Source organism: Panthera pardus, unplaced genomic scaffold, assembly GCF_024362965.1.
Source record: "Panthera pardus isolate Hobbes unplaced genomic scaffold, ASM2436296v1 HiC_scaffold_2, whole genome shotgun sequence".
NCBI classification, from domain to species: domain Eukaryota; kingdom Metazoa; phylum Chordata; class Mammalia; order Carnivora; family Felidae; genus Panthera; species Panthera pardus.
The window spans coordinates 69,272,988-69,290,331 of NW_026526765.1; the positions used below are offsets into that span (position 1 = coordinate 69,272,988).

Consider the following 17,344-nt stretch of genomic DNA (forward strand, 5'->3'; position numbering starts at 1 on the left):
ACAAAAGTATGGAAATTGGCTGACGTTTTCTTTGCACATATTTTGATCAATCACCCAGGCGCTGTGAGGCCAAAGTTCAAAACACCAAAGAACTTTCAAGTATTTCTTAGTATTGCTGCTTTGGTGTGGCATTACCAGACCCCTTTCAGGCACTTTGAACTCCCTAAGATCCAAACACCCTGAAGACTTCACATCTCTTCCTTAGGTTTCGATTAGTGATTTAATTAAAACCCAATGAGCCAGGATGCCAACAACCCGACCCTTCACACAAAGGACAGATGACGTGGGTCAAGAAGGCCACTGAAAAAAGGCTCTCTCCACACCTAGGCTTATTTTTTTTTCCAAGAAGGAGATTTGTTGAGAGAGGCTGAGATACGGACATTAGAAGGATGTATATTTTGGATGAAAGCCTTTCAGGTGAGCTGGTATCTTCATCTCCCACCAAGTACTTTCATGTTGGGAAAAAAAAAAAATAAATGCTCTGGGCTTGAGAGAGCAAAAAGAAAGATTGCTATGTCACTTCGAATAGTTACATACGCTGGTTTCAGGTTCAATCCAGGCAAGAACAGTAAAACTCATCTGGAAAAGCACTCTAAGTTAACTTCACATTATACCTAACGTATTTATCTGTCATTTCCCACAAACTTCTGAAGCTTTCTGCTCTCAAGCTACAAAAATCTAATACAAATGCTTCAGCCTGTTTATTCCACCCACTGTCACATCCAGAGGCAATCTGAGGTCTGTGTTCTTATTTTTTTTTTTTATTATTTTTTGTTATGTTAATATTCCAAGTGCCCAGTTGAGAAAAACTTCTGTTTCTTAACTGACTAATCAGAGAGCCGGCACTGTCACCTTGGAGGGCTGGGAATCAGCTAAATCTTGGTGGTTCCTGGTTCTGCTAAGGGGCTATGAATCAGCCGCCACTGGGCATTTTGGACTACTCAGGAGGGGAGAAAGGAAGAGGAGAAAAGAAGGGGATTTAGGGTCTGATAAATACATGTTTGTTGGAATGAGTAAACAGAAAAGTCAGAGCCTATTAATTTCCAAATCAACCACTGGGATATGATGGCAAACTAAGCTTATGGTCTCAGTCGCCAAAGAGGGCCCTTTAATTTACAGAAACCATCCTCTGTGATGAGATCTAGATCCCCTGGACAACCTGCAAAAACTGTGAAGCTGCAGTGACAGTGACTGACTCAATTAAAGAAAAGCAAAAGCAATTAAGCAAATATACTTGATTGAGAAGTTGGAATTCTCTGGTGAGCGGCTTCAGCATTAACTCTGAGACACAGCTATCCCTAAGTAGTAACTGATGAAAACCAGTGCTGAACCACACTTGATAAACAGGTCTGTGCCACAGTGGGTGCCATGTTGTACTCAAGGAAGACATTTTCCATTAAAAGCAACAGTTGTAAGCAAATCTAAAAGCAGATAAGCGGATCTTCTGTGTGATGATGCCATTTTCTACCCATACAATGACACCTTTGGTCATAGCTGAAAGTGTAATTTTAGAGCTCTCAGAGATGTTGAACAATAGCTTATGCAAGAGTACAGTTGCCTTTGGGGCACCTGGTGGCTCAGTCGGTTAAGCCTCTGACTTCAGCTCGGGTCATGATCTCATGGTTTGTGGGTTCAAGCCCTGTGTCAGGCTCTGTGCTGACAGTTGGAGCCTGGAGCCTGCTTCAGATTCTGTGTCTCCCTCTCCACCTCTCCCCTGCTCATGCTCATTCTCTCTCTCTCTCTCTCAAAAATAAATAAGCACTAAAAAAAATTGTTTTTAAGAGTAGAAAGGGATGGGGCAAAAAGACTGTGACTTACTAGAGAGCTGAGAAAACTCAATAAAAGATTACTTCAGAACTATGAACTTTCTTACAGGTAGCAAAGCAAACATTCCCTGAACAAAGTACCCTTTGCTTCCCCACACTATCTAAAAAGTAAACAGTGCCTGTCCATATATTTTATCATTAGCTTTAAAATGCTTTATTATTTACTGGTATAAAGACTCAGGGAGGGGTGCCTGGGCAGCTCAGTTGGTTAAGCATCTGACTTCTTCTGCTCAGGTCATGATCTCACTGTTCCTGAGTTCGAGCCCCACGTCAGGCTCTGGGCTGACAGCTCAGAGCCTGGAGCCTGCTTCAGATTCTGTGTCTCCTCTCTCTCTGCCTGTCCTCCGCTCATACTCTCTTTCTCAAAAAATATAAATAAACATTAAAAAAAAAAAGATTCAGGGAAACAATTTTTCCTTTCCTAACTTTTTCAGCATAGCTAATAGCAAAGAAACACCTAAAGTGGCATTTTTATGAGGTCCTTTTCTAAGACAGTTGATACCATGGTTAGTGGTCTGGTTATTAGGATTACATTTGTGGTTAGAAAAGTACTCCATTCTAAAACTGGTGAATTCAACATCAACCAACATAAATGTGCAACTCTTACTGAGATTATCTGGGAATCATAGCTACACCCAAATCCTAGGGAAGGACCAGTGCCAACGCCCGTGGTTAAGTCCCTAAAAGGATTAGAAGCCCACTTACTATTGCTTGGTTGATAAAGACGCTATTCAGTACTGTCCTAAAAGCAATAAACAATTGCCTGATTTTATACTCTACCAGCTAAAGAGTTGTGAATAAAAAGAACTAGTAATGAACATTTTTCTTAAAAGAAAGTTAAATTCCAGTAATACTTGCTATTGCGATACCTTCCATATTTAAGGCAGGCCATATGTGGGGTGTGTGTGTATGTCAGAGGCAGTCAGTGATCCACTAACTGAAAGCCATGTTTGATATAATTTCCATTTTGTAAAATAAAATAAAAATAACATTTTTTAGATCTTAGAAATAAAGTTTCCAATTAATGAACTCATGACTGGGACACATATTATGATAGAAAAGATACACAGGAAAACAGAATATGTAGATGCAGAGAGTTAAAAGATTTACCATTTTTGATTATCAAAGGGAAGTATTATATTTTTAAAACACACAATAAGAATGATGGCAAATTTAGAAAGATTATCATATCTTCAGAAACCACTTGCTAATTGATTAAAAACGACAAACAAAACTCAAGAACCAGTATACATGTTTCACAATTGTGCTTCTCTGTTTTCTTACCCTGTATGTTGTACAGTCGGACTCTATGGGTAACACGTTCAAAAAAGCAAGTCACGTCCGAATAAAACCTTCCATGTTGCACTCTGACAAAGGGTAGTGTTGTGTAAACATAAGGCTGAGGAGGAAATGACATTTTTAAGAAAAAAATTTGGCTTTTAACTTTTCGAAGAAATGTTTATTATAATTTCCAAAATGGCAAATACTTAACCCCTGATAATCTGCAATTTCAAGTGAAAACCAAACCTTACAAGGTATCAGAATATGCACATACTATAAAAATTTACGATAAGGTTTTCCCTTACATAAAAAGTACTAAAAACAGAAAATAATAAAAATGTTTACAACCTGATTGGCCTAGATGATCTACAAACATTCCCTCCCAGCTATAAAAATTTCTAATTAAAATCCTTCTATATTGTCCATTGGTGATTTATTAGAAATACCACTCATTCTACAGCACTGACATTTTCCCAGGCAAACATTTATTAGAACCATGGCCCCTAATGTTCAGGGGTCAGGACAGGTGGTAAGGATGGCCACAGGGAGTCATCTAAGCAAACAGAAAGCAGGATTCACAAACACCATGTAATCACAGTTAGGTTTACTACTCTATAAAACATACTGCCCTTTCACTAGGAAAAGCTAGCAGAATATAACGCAAATTTACAAACTTGAAAAAACTATGGCAACTACTGGTTTAGTTTTCATTATTTAGAATCTAGTGTCAAGAAAAAACTGGGAATAAAACAAGTAACTTCGGTGACATAGGAACAAATGGAAAGCATTTATAAAGAATTCTAATTTCTGGAGCACTACAGGCTATACAAGCTCAACAAGGTCATGAAGAGTGAGGCTTACAATATGAGCTACCTAAGCAGCATCAGATTTTCAGGACAGTGCAATTTTCTTCCAAATGTACCTCTCTGGCTACAGAAAAATATTTTGAAATTAATACAATGCTTTAGCATTCACAAAGTTCTTGGACCTAATTTTCCCATATACCTAGAAAGTAATGGAAGCAGAGGAAACATGGCATGGGGATTTCTGGGCTCCTGCCTTTTTCTGATGCACCCTGCTGCCTCCTTGCTGGTGTTCTTTTATTTTCTCTTTGTAAACATACAATAATTCCCTTGGTCTTTTTATTTAATATTAGAGCTATTTAAAGAGAGAATAATGTTAAATAAATTAGTCCCTATTGGCCATATATAATATTCTGTAAGTACAGCTACTTTCCTTTTTTAAGCATAAGAACAGTCAATAAAAACAAAATTCCTGTCCAATGACAAAAGCGATCAAGAGAAAACACACTGACACAGCTTCTACTTAGGCTCCACTGCCCATCCTGGAACAGCTACTATGAGCTATGGTTTACCTTTAATTCCTCACTGATTTAAAAAAAATCAAAACAAACAACAACAAACAACTAGAATCCTTCAGGTTGCCAGCGCTACCCTATAAAATCTATTATTTGATGTTGGTTAGCAGGCTCTTCTAAACTGTACGAAAACAAACAAAAACAAATTAAAATAAATAAATTGTGCAACAATTTTTGCAGGAGATAGGTCTCTACACAACAAAATATGGAGAATCTTTAACTTATCATGAAGTGGAGAAAACCTGTAGAAGTAGAAAAGCAAAAAAGAAACAAAAAAAGATGCTGTAAAGAAAAAAAATACAGGACTACCCCAAAATTAAAAAAAACTATAACAACACAAAATAATTAAGTTCAATGACACACTGATGAAAAATTTTGCAATAAATAGGAAAAAGGATTAACTTTTACCATATATAAAGGCACTTACGTAGGCACCTGAGTGGCTCAGTTGGTTAAGCAGCTGACTCTTGGTCTCGGCTCAGGTCATGATCTCACGGTTCGTGAGCTCGAGCCCCACATCAGGCTCTGCACTGACGGCATGGAGCCTGTTTGGGATTCTCTCTCTCTCACTCTCTCTCTGTCCCTCTCCCACTCTCTCTCAAAATAAATAAATAAACTTAAAAATAAAAAAAGAATGCTTACAGATCCTTAAGTCATACCAGTAGAACAATGGTCCAAAACTTACATAGGGAGTCACAAAAGAGATATGAGAGACAAATATATAAAGTTTAGCCTTCCTAATAACCATAAAATCTCATCAGTGAAATATTTTTTACCTATTACTGTACGTAAAGCTTTTAAATGGCTGATTCTCAGTGCTTGGCATGGTATATTAGAGTTATTCTCAAAAACGCTGGTGGGAGTGAATATTTATGCAGTCTTTGTAGGGGACAGAGAAGTGGTACATATCAAGTCTTAAAGGCCTCATCCACTGACACAAAATGACTCTTCTAGAAAGTTATTCTCAGGAAATAATCAACACTGCATATAAAGAATGTTACAAAGAAGGCTTATCACAATGCCACAGTAGTGAAGTACTGAGAGAAAATCTACATATGCAACAGCAGGAAATTCCTTTTTGTGATATATGTATACACACACACACACACACACACACACACACACACACGTGTGTGTGTGTGTGTGTGTGTGTGTGTGTGTGTAAGAACATTTAAGTTCTACTCTCAGCATATTACACAATACAGTATTATGTACTATACTGGCCATGTTAGACATTATACCCTCAGACTTCAATCATCTTATATCTCTAAGTTTTTAATCACAACAGTACATATTAAAATTGTTTTCAAAGAACATACCGTCAGATTGTGAGCACTATGACAATGAAAAATAAAATATGTACATGTAGTAAGACCACACTTGAAAATGGGGGAGAAAGGGATGTGCATAAGACAATAAAAAACACATCAAAATGTTGGCCCTGGTTTGCACGGCCTTGGGAATAGTTGGTAAATTTTATTGTTCTCTTCAGTTCTCTGTGTTTTCAAAAATGTGTCAAAATTTGCATATATTACCTTTACAGTCAAGGATAGGGGAATTTTTTTGTTTTTGTTTTTTAAAGTGCTTAGCAGTTAAGGATATAAATGGCCAGGGGGCAATTTACTTTTCCTGTATGGCTAGATAATTGGTCTCTGGATATATACCATTCCACTTATGTATATACCAGTATAAGAGCACTTGAACCCTAAATCAAATGTAACTTCTATGCATGCAGAACAACTGTTCATTGTAGCATCTTCATGGATTCCAACCCTGCAAAAATTATTTGTTTACCTAACATTCGACTACAAATTACCAAATGTCAGTAAGAAAATATCATAGTGGAACCAACTCATCTATGCCTAATAGATGACAAGATGAGATGCACTTATTTTTTTCTTCATTATTCTTTCAATCAGTGCTTGTTCACTGCTCAGCTCATTGGCACTTACCTTGGCTTCCCCATCAGGTAAGAAGAGGTAGGCACCACTTTTATCCTTTTTACTCGTTGTTCCATACCATGAAAATTGTACTTTTACTTCATGCCGCTTACCATCTTCTTTGTTTATCATTTCCTAAAGGATAAAAAAATGTTTAAAGGCAACTCACTATGAAGATATTAATGATGTTGTATTTGGTTCCATGTGTAGGTTGATTAAAAACAAAACAAAAAAACCTCAGGATAGACTGAAAAATGCTAATAGACTCTAATGTTATAATTCTTGGAGGAACAACCAAAATTTTATACTTAAAAGTATACTTTTATATTTTATACTTAGAATTTAAAACTTTCACAACAGAAACAAAAAGTCAGAACTCCCTTCCTCAAGGAAGAAAGAGATACACAAAGAGATCTGGACCAGTGTTTCTCAAACTTTCTGCACAAAGGAACAGGTTTATTTTTTATCTCCAATATGCATGGACCAATATTTTTGTGGGGTACGATAAAAGTGAATTACTACAAAAATTGCATTTAAAGTGACATACCAAACATACACTTGCATTTTTTTATTATTACATTCAACAGGCATAAATTTACTGTGCCACGGTGCTTTCGAAGTTTCCACAAACATTTCTAAACAGTTACAGCCTCTATACTTATCTTGTGGACCAGTAACAAACAACTCACAAATCAGCACCACCCACAGACCACACCCTTTAGGAACAAGTGGCCACAGTGGAACACAAAAATAAGATATATATTGCTCATGCATCCTTTTCCCCAAGAGTGTTTGGGTCAACTTTTCTCCCTTTGCATACCCAGTCTGCACATATTATAATAAAACTGATAAGCCTTCCATGAATTTGAAAACTATTCAGAACATACCTCCATAAGCCCAGATGGACCAAACTGAAGTTTAAGAAAGGAGTTCTCTAGAGTTATAGCTTCCTCAGCACTTTTTACATTCTTCATGTTGAAAATTCCTTTATCTTTGATGTTACCATTATACAGGACATACTCAGATAAATGTGGATCTGAATTTGCTGATTCCACAACTGTATACACTTTCATTCCCAATGGTGGTATCTGTACTAGAAAAGAGATCTTTAAAAGGCAGATGAGAGATTTTTTTAAGAAATGTAATCTACTGAAAGAAAAGCATTTATAGGTCTAATGAAAACAAAAAACCACAATATTTTAAAAATCATCTAACACTATTCTACAAACTTCACAGTGGTAGAACTATCAAGGGCATTATGCTTTCATTCAATATATGAAATTATATGAGCATCCTCAATTGTCCTACAGTGCTCTTAATAGATGCCAGAAGACAAAATTCTCCATGAAGGTAAGGGCTTACTGTGAACAATGATTTTTCCTAATTATCAGGAATCTTTTTATAATACTATGATATTCAAGTACATTAAAAATAAACACGGTAAACACAATACTATAAATATTAAGCATGTTAACAGCAGTCATCGAGTGCCTGGGGTCTAGCAGACAATGCACAAGCATAAAGGATGTGCACACTACATGACATGACCCCTGCCTTCCAGGAGCTCCTGTTTCGTTTTCTAGATAGGGTGCTTCCTGTAACATCTGACCAAAGCTTCTTTTATACTTTTCCTTTTTACCTTAAGGATTATGAATTTATGAAAGCAGCCAGCAATGGCTCTTAACAAGCAAAGTAATTCTCATTTAGAGTTCCTAGCTTATGGTTGTGTCTTCAGAAGTACACGGTTTAAACTACACTCCAGACACCAAATATTGATACTTTCTAGTGAAAAGTTCAGGTTAATATTACTTTAAAATTTTTTTACCAAAAACATCTGTTACTTGAGCCCCAATTTTCCATTGTTATATTTCAGAAAAAAAGCACCTTCTTCTATTTTAGGAAGTCTTTCTCTTTCATGGTGTGTTGTGTCATCTTTGCAATGAAAAGCTGGTAGTATGCTTTTCTGAGATAAATGGCTATTTATCTCAATTTCCATATGCATAACTATTATTAAATTGAGCTAAACAGGGGCGCCTGGGTGGCTCTGTCAGTTAAGCGTCCAACTTTGGCTTAGGTCATGATCTCATGGTTCATGAGTTCGAGCCCCACATCAGGCTCTGTGCTGAAAACTCAGAGCCTGGAGCCTGCTTCAGATTCTGTGTCTCATTCTCTCTCTGCCCCTTCCCCACTTGTGCTCTGTCTCTGTCTCTCAAAAATAAATAAATGTAAGAAAAAAATTGAGTTAAATGAAAAAATTCACAATTTTATGAGTAATGATTACTTCATTACTTCAGGAAAACATTATGATATTTATAGAGATATGCAATACATGCTAATAACATATACTAATAATAACATACAGTATACACAGTAACAAAGGTATCAGTATTTCAGGAAACACAGGATCTATTTTCCTTTATTCATTTATTTTTAAAGTTTATTTATTTTGAGAGGGAGAGCATGAGCAGGGAAGGGGATAGAGTGAAAGAGGAGAGGGAGGGAGGGGGGGGGAGAGAGGGAGAGAGACGGAGAGAGACAGAGAGAGACAGAGAGAGAGAGAGAGAGAGAGAGAGAGAGAGAGAATCCCGAGCAGGCTCCGCACTGTCAGCACAGAGCCAACATGAGCTCGATCTCGTTAACTGTGAGATCATCACCTGAGCCAACATCAAGAGTCAGATGCTTAACTGACTGAGCCACCCAGGCGCTCCAGGATCTATTTTCCTTTAGTGTCACTTAACTGGCCAGTTAAATCCTCCGGTATTTACAACTTTAACCACTTCACACACATCAGTTTGACAGCTCAAGGGGGCACGTATACAAGCTCCACGGCAAAACGTACCTCATAGGCTGTCTGTGAAATAATACTTGCTGTATCCCAAACTGCGCTCATTTGAATTTCCACTGGCTTTCCCGAAGCGGAAGACACTTGTGCTGTGGGGGAACTCACATAGACGGAGACCACCGAGTTTCGGTCTTGTTCTGAAGGATTACAGATGACAAGATACCTGCAAAAACAGCCGTTTCACTTCTTAGGTCTTAAAAATATTTTTACTTCTTTCACACTATGTGTAAGGACTCAGCTCATAGACAGTCATAGAGTCAAACACACAGAGAAGACTTATAAGGAACATTCTGGTAAAATTTCTGGAGGACATGCAGTTTCATCACAAAAAACACAGTACAAAGGGTAACGAAATAATGATTCACTTTCTAAGAATAAAATGCTATACAAACGGAAGACATTAAAACAACTATAATAAAGTTATTTCCATGGCCCAGAAAATGACCTATATACAACATGGCTTTATTAGTCTTTCTAAAATAATCAGCTTGATACAACTAATATCCTGATCCCTGCCTAATCTCACTGAGTAAAAAAACCCCATACATTGCCTATTGGTATTTTAGTCACAATTAATTTAAATTAAAATTCTGACATTCCTATTAGACCACTAAAACACAGCAAAAATTTATGGCTATCCATACAAAATCACATTAATTCACACATATATTGTATATATTGGGGACCCTTATTATCCAAGACGTTAGTTCTGGTAAAAAGATAATCTGAAGTGAGTCCACTTAAAATAGGGGCTAAAATTTTATAATAAACAGTGCTAGAAAAAGGTTTGATTGCGACTAGCTAGAAAAAGGACAATATAAACTATTAAGGTAAGGTTAGGTAATATTTGCAACTATATGCATTTCTTAGAAGGAACAAAAATAATGAATGAACTGGAGTTTCTGGCAGACTTCTTCCAACAATATTTTATATTAGCACATTATGACATCCTTCATGTTACATTTAATTTTTATAGGGTGGTTTTAAACAAAACTACATTTGTAAAAAATATTCAAGGACTTCATCATTTTTCCTAAAGTCCTCTCTCATTTCTTTGATATTGAAAGAATTCTTCGTTGGAGTATCTAGCATCCTTGATTTTCTCAGCTGTGTAACTCTGGCAGATCCCCACTGTTTCATGGCTTTGCCTGTGAGCAGAAACATTCTATACCATCATATCACAGACATGAAATACACAGCCTTTGAAAGATTTATGATTTTACTTTATAATCAATTTGAATCATATTAGATTCAAATAAATCAAAAGGTATTTCAAGAGAGGATGTTTGAATAATGTAACTCTCTGATTTATTAGTGAATATTTTCATGATCTGAAATACTTTGGTTTCCTATGCAATTCTGTAAATGCAGGAACACAGAACTGAATAGTCAGATAGCAATCCCACACCCACTGACTCATAGTAGCTACATCAGAGATGGTGGAAACAAACTAGTTTTTTGTACCTAGCGCATCAGAAAGCCTTGTAGTGCTATTTTATCCTACATGTGCCCTGTGTATTTCAACTGCATTGCCAATCACTTGAGAAACAAAATTAATGCCCACAGCGGTCAAAACTAAAGTGAAGGACAACAGGAAAACACACAAAAAAAGAAAGAGGATGTAGCATAAAATCTATAATATGTTTGACTCATAAATGGTTTATCAGGGGAAGCACTTATGATAGAAATAATATTCTGAGATGCCCAAAGTGACAGTAACAGCAATAAGAATGGCGCTTATAGTATGTATCAGGATCACACAAGCTAACTTACATCACTTATGTTCAGTGATACCATATGTATATGAGAGAAGACAGACTAAAGCCATGTTGTCAAAAACATATTTACAAAGGACACTGAAGCTTAGAGGTACTAGGTAGAACCCTACGTTATCCACAGAAGCAACTCTAAAGAATAGCAAGGGTAACGGCCCTTTGAGAGGTATGCTAAACAGACTTACCTGAGTGATCTGTCAACCTATTTGCACCCTCCCACTGCCCTCTACTAGCTGCTGCTTACATGTCACCTGACTTGTTCCATCACAAACCCATCTGGAGAATCACAGCTGCCAGGATTCATTGTTACAGAAAGACAATACCATATTCCTAAGGTGCACTGGGGAAGTAAAACAGTTGAGGATCACCCAACCTCAGCACCAAAGATGTTCAAACCATCATCCTGGAAATGAGTGATTTACTGCTGAACACCATGTTACCAGAGGCTTAGAGGTAGTATGTGAAGAACTCTAAGACACGGTCTAAAGACTCAGGCCAGCTTCCTAATTTTGTAGAAGCCCTGAAGCACATCCAGGTACTGAACCTGGAATTCCTACTGGCAAGTCCTTTGGATGCTCCATTACATAGAGCTGGTCATAAAGGCTTTGAATAATAAATTGTAACATGTGCCCAAGCAATAAATTAGGTAATAAGCATTCAGAACACTCATTCCTTCCCATTGCCCATAGAGGGGAAAATGATTCACATTTAAAGCAAATAATAGTTTTAACCATACACGTGGTTCTGTACACTATTAAACTGCTTTTTACAATAAGCTGGGAACTAAGTTCTGTTTTGTTTTGTTTTAGTAGCTAATTAGTATTTGACCATAATGATGTTTCTACTGTACTGAATGATTATATGATTATCATGCCAGGAATCTATTCAAAAACTACATGTGTAGAGTATTATGAGTATAATGCTGAACAAAGAAAATAATTTTTTAACATAATTAGAAATCCACACCATGTTTTTCAAGTATATCACAGCACAAATTTACCTAATATACACACACAAACTCCTATCTACATACATTTTAAGTAGAGTACAGAGAAAGTATAATCATGAATGAATTATATTTCCTTTGGAAATAAGTACACAATCAAAAATTAACTAAATATTCATTTTCTTTTTTTTTAACTTTTTAAAAAAAGTTTATTTATTTTGAGAAAGAGAGTGTGAGCCTGCTTTGGGGAGGGGCAAAGAGAGGGGGAGATAGAATCCCAAGCAGGCTGTCTGAGGCTGTCTGCACAGAGCCCGACAACAGGGCTCGAACTCACAGAACCATAAGATCATGACCTGAGCCGTAATCAAGACTTGGACTCTTAGCCGAATGAGTCACCCAGGCACTCCTAAATGTTAATTTTCATTATCATATTTGGTGGGTCAAACATTTGTTATACTGCCAACATCCCTAAACATGAGTTCATTTAAACCCATCAGTTGTGAATAAAACCAACAGGTTTCAATATCCTAAATGTCAAACTCGGTTATTAAAAATTAGTAATACTTGATCCACGCTAACAAAAGAAAACAGTAATATTTATATCCTAAAAATTAGAATAGTTAATTTCTATTTCATCTTGGAAGTAACTGTACAGGAAGCTCAGAACATCTTCCCCCCCACTTGTCCCCACGTTTACATTCGCTTCCCATCACCTATCACCAAGTCCCATCCAGACTCCTAGTTCTCACTAGGATACTAAGCCCCCTTAACTTACTTGGGGTTACAGCAAGTATCCCAATTCTCCATACAAAAGGAACAATCCTCACCTCATGATAACAAAGCATTCATATGGTACCTGCCAACCCAATTAGATGACAGATTATGATCTACTTTGAGAGAAAAAGGAATGGAGAAAAATGAAGACATCTGTATGCTCATGTCAAACTGGGAATCATTTTATGGGAAAACTAGAATTCCACTGTACACATGGTTCTGTCCTTGAAGACTCTATCGAGGAGGAGTATATTTAGAATTCCTTCACCCCTTTTGTAGAAATGATTCATGTCATGATAAGAAAGACACCTGGGGCAATCCAAGTCCTCTCTTTAAGGCAAATCTAATCAGTGCCCACATGAACAACAGATTAGGACCACTGGGCTTCCTTCTAGGATTGGATGAAGGGTAGAGTGGAAGGAGCATGTCCTTAGTCAGAGTGACCTTGGAGCTATCTCTTAGATGGCTTCTTGTATGCGGGGCCCAGTCGTCAGGACTGTACGGGCAACCTATAAGACACAGCCTTTCATCCTTCCCACTGGGCAGGTAGGAAACTGAGGGTCATCGAGGCTAGGTATTTTGCCAACACTGACCCAGTGAAAAGTGCCAAAACAAGGCTCAAAACCTGGCCTTACCTCCCTAGCCATCTTCTTAACCATTTTACTCACAGGACAAGCTTAAAAGCACCTTTTTGACAACTGAGGTTTCATGTGGAGATTCCCTTAGTTCCAAATTCATATGTGAAGAACTTTCTCTCCTCACCGATGCCCAAGATCCCCATGGAGCCTCTCTCTTCAGAAAGCTCAGGATGAACAAAAAGCTATTTATATTTCAGTATAGTTGTGAAAGAAAATTTATAAACTGGAACATTGGAACAGAAAAAAATCTTGCACTATACACTAAGGAGCTCATCTTATAACTTCACTATGTGAGGTAACCAAAACAATATTCAAGGAAAACATTTAAAAAGCATTATGTGTATTTATGACTGCGTAAGGGAGACACAAATGAGAAATATTTGCAAGTCTCCTTTAAATACAGTTTAAAACCAATTAAGCAAACACTAGGTTATATGAACAATCATTGTAGCTTCATGTGTCTAGTGTAGTACCTGACACAGAATAACATTCAATAAATAGTTGATAAATGAGTAATGCACAGAAATCCCACTAGGAGAAGATATCATTTATAAATGATTCCTACCAGTGTGGGGCTTTAGAGGTTTATCAGATCATTTTCACTTCTATTACTTCAATTCCATAAAAAAATGATTTTAAAGTCAACAAGCTATATAATTAACCTCTTTGCAAAGACGGGAAATGACAGATCCAAGATTACAGAGAAAGTTAAGAATAAATTAGACTAAAGTTCAGTCTGATTCTTAATCAATGACAGCAGAGTAAAAAATTCATTTCAAATAAGAATATATACATCTTCTCTAAGTAGCCTCATTAGTGGAGTGTAATCTAAAGAAAAGTAGTAAACTTACATAATTTTCTGAATGTGGAAATATATAGATTTATATGTTTATAGAAATTTTAATTTCTACACTTGAAGTCTTTTTGATACAGTCCCCCTAGTTTTCTGGGTTTAAAACACAATGCTTACCATATTAGCCACCAGGGCGAGGGGGGGGGGGGGGGGGGTGGGGAATCAAGATATTAAAAACAAAAGGACGCTTTTTGATACATGTCAGTTCTTCAAAAATCACACAGTTCTATGATTCCTGGGTTCTGGAATGAAACATATTCAAGCTGAAAACCCCATCATGGCACTTAGAATTTGAGAGGCCTGAGCAAGTTATTTCATTTCTCCAAGCCTTAATATCCTCATCTATAAAATCAGTAGACAAGACTCTTATTAGGGTTAAAAGATAAAATGTTTGGAAAATCACATAGCTCAGACCTGGCACAAAGTGGAATCTCAATAGCGATTAAATCTCTCGTTTTCCTTACAAAATCCTCCTGGCGTCCTGACCAAGGACTCTGGTACATGAATCACACTGGATGGTGGAGTGAATGTTTTAATTAACCCAGGTCACTGAGCTGCCTTAAATGCTTTTCTGTGTAAGGCATATAAAAATCTAAATGACAGAAATTAACAAGACCACATATGTGATAACACAGATCTACCTTGAAACAAGAGTTCAGACGACCAGGGTCGGGGGAGGGGGGGGGTAGAAATAAATGCACAGGTGCATACAATACATCCATGTACCAAGGGGTTAACCACATGGAATATGGATAAATTAAAAAGCAAGAAAAAAAGGACAGAAGGATATCTCTTGGTATGTGTAGTTATAAACTTAAGAATGTGAATACATAGCCCCTGTCCTGGAAGGATCTATAATCTAAGAGAAGAGAGAGAAAATGGGTGATGGGCATTGAGGATGGCACTTGCTGGGATGAGCACTGGGTGTTGTGTGCAGGCAATGAACCATGGGAATCTACCCCCAAATCCAAGAGCACACTTTACACACCGTATGTTAGCCTATTTGACAAAAAATTATATTAAAAAAAAAAAAGGAAAAGAAGCTGTTAAGTTCAATATAATAGGGTAAGTAATAAGACAAAAGTATGCACTGTGACACACACAAAAAGGTGGCAGGATGATTAAGAATTAATCGGGAGAATATACAAAATAGGAAATTAGCTTTATACAAAATGACCGCATATACAGAAAATTATAAAACTTTACTGAGACATAAAAATGAATACATGGAGAGACATTTATTTTAGGAGGGAAAAATTAAAAAAACAAAACAAAACAAAACACAAAAAACAAAAACCAACCAACTTCCCCAAAATTAATTCATGAATCTTACATGTTGCTAACCAAAATCCCACTGAAATCCTCCTGTTGGGAAAAAGAGGGCAAGAAAATTCTGTAATTTACCTATAATAATAGACAGGCAAGACAAAATGGTTAAACAGACACACTAAAGCAATATGCCAGGACTGATTCTAGATTTAAAAAATTGAGAAATGTAAACAATGACAAGATTAGTAGAAAAAAAAAAAAACAAATGTATCATTTGTGGCATAGAGGTCTCTGTAACCATAACAGTAAAAAAAAAAAAAAAAAAATAGCTAAGTGAAAGGCTAGCAGAGTTGATAACAAAAGCTTAAGCATTTTTTATCTTAAAAATAAGATTAAAGAATAATAAAAAACAGAAAATCAAATTTGGGAAATTTGTAAAGTGCTCTTACAAAATCAATAGCAACATAAACAGCCAAGTAGAAAAAGTGAACATTTCCCAACTATCAAATTTAAGTTGGAATATAAATGTTGCTTCAGCTTCTAGGAGAGATGGAGTAGCTGACAGACAAGAGCTCTCAATTCTATGGCCAACTAGAAAACCCAGATAAATATGGTAATCATCTGCCTGAAAGCAACAGGAACTGCTGAGGAAAGAAAAGAACTTCAGAGAAGTGAGCTTCCTTCTCTAGCCATTTTTACCCTGGGACATGCCAATTCTCAGCACTGGGAAAGGCTGAGTTCCATGAAAAGCCTAGAGGAGGATCACGGTGGGAACAGAGAGGCCAAAAAGCACTTAGCTGGAGCTTAGGAGGCTTCAAGTGTACATTTGGCTTTCTCATCGGTTCATGTGCCAAATGCTGGGGTGCTGCACAGAAAGGGAGGCTTACAGCCTAAACAAAAACTTATGAAAAGTAGAGCAGAGACATCTCATGACATTTTAGAACCTACCAGGGAGTAGTGCCTATAGAATATACTAGACTATCAGTTGAAAACTTGGAGAGCTAGACAAAAGAGATACAAATTAGCCTCAGTTTAGCATAGTGCTGGATTGGAGGACGACTGAATGCTTCCTAGAAGAAGATATTTTCTGGAGCCTATGTAAGTGTCTACTACTTGATATAAAATTTCAAGACATCCAAAAGACAGAGCCACATGATTAAACACCAAGGAGAAAAAGACAAAAGAATTAGAACCACACATGATCCAGATAAGGGAGTTAACTGAAAAGACTCTAAAATAATTATTAATATGTCCAAGTAAAGATGAAAATATGAATAAAGAGACGAAAAGATAAACAATTTCACCACAGAAACTGAATACATCAAGACTAAACTGAATGAAATTCTGAAAGGAGAAGTATTTGAAATTACAAATTCCACAGATATATTTAACAACAGAGTATATTCAACAAAAGAAAACTTACATTATTAACAAGGTACTTCCTCTAGATTCTGGTATTATTAGTGAATATTCTGCAACTACTTCTTAATACATTGGACGTAAAACCATTTTCTACATCAAGTATGTATTTTTAAAGCAATTAGAAAAATACAACAACAACATAAACAAGAACCTTTTTAAACGTGGGGCAGGGGAGGGATAGCCAGGTAAAGGAAAAGTAGGGAAATACAATCTAGGTAGAAAAATTCTAAGAATAAAAGCACAGATACAAGAAAAAGGATGTTATTTTCAGGTCATACAAGCCATCCAACACCACTAAAATCTACACAGTAAGGTGAACTTCTAAAATATCAATATATGAGCTAGAAGGGGAACTAAATCACTAAGTCACAGTGAGGAGTGGGTATATTTAAATCATTAT

The 17,344-nt window shown here is 36.6% G+C and overlaps 1 protein-coding gene across 1 annotated transcript in view; it reads right to left on the bottom strand.

Annotated features, from left to right (window-relative positions):
- MAN2A1 (mannosidase alpha class 2A member 1) overlaps positions 1 to 17,344 on the bottom strand; it is a 165,861-nt gene that overhangs the window by 41,795 nt on the left and 106,722 nt on the right. Inside the window, exons 13-16 of the mRNA XM_019450524.2 lie at positions 9,265 to 9,430; positions 7,313 to 7,531; positions 6,438 to 6,560; positions 3,111 to 3,225 (exon numbers count right to left, since the gene is read on the bottom strand). Of these exons, the coding sequence (XP_019306069.2) occupies positions 3,111 to 3,225; positions 6,438 to 6,560; positions 7,313 to 7,531; positions 9,265 to 9,430 (623 nt within the window). The remainder of the gene's footprint in view (positions 1 to 3,110; positions 3,226 to 6,437; positions 6,561 to 7,312; positions 7,532 to 9,264; positions 9,431 to 17,344) is intronic.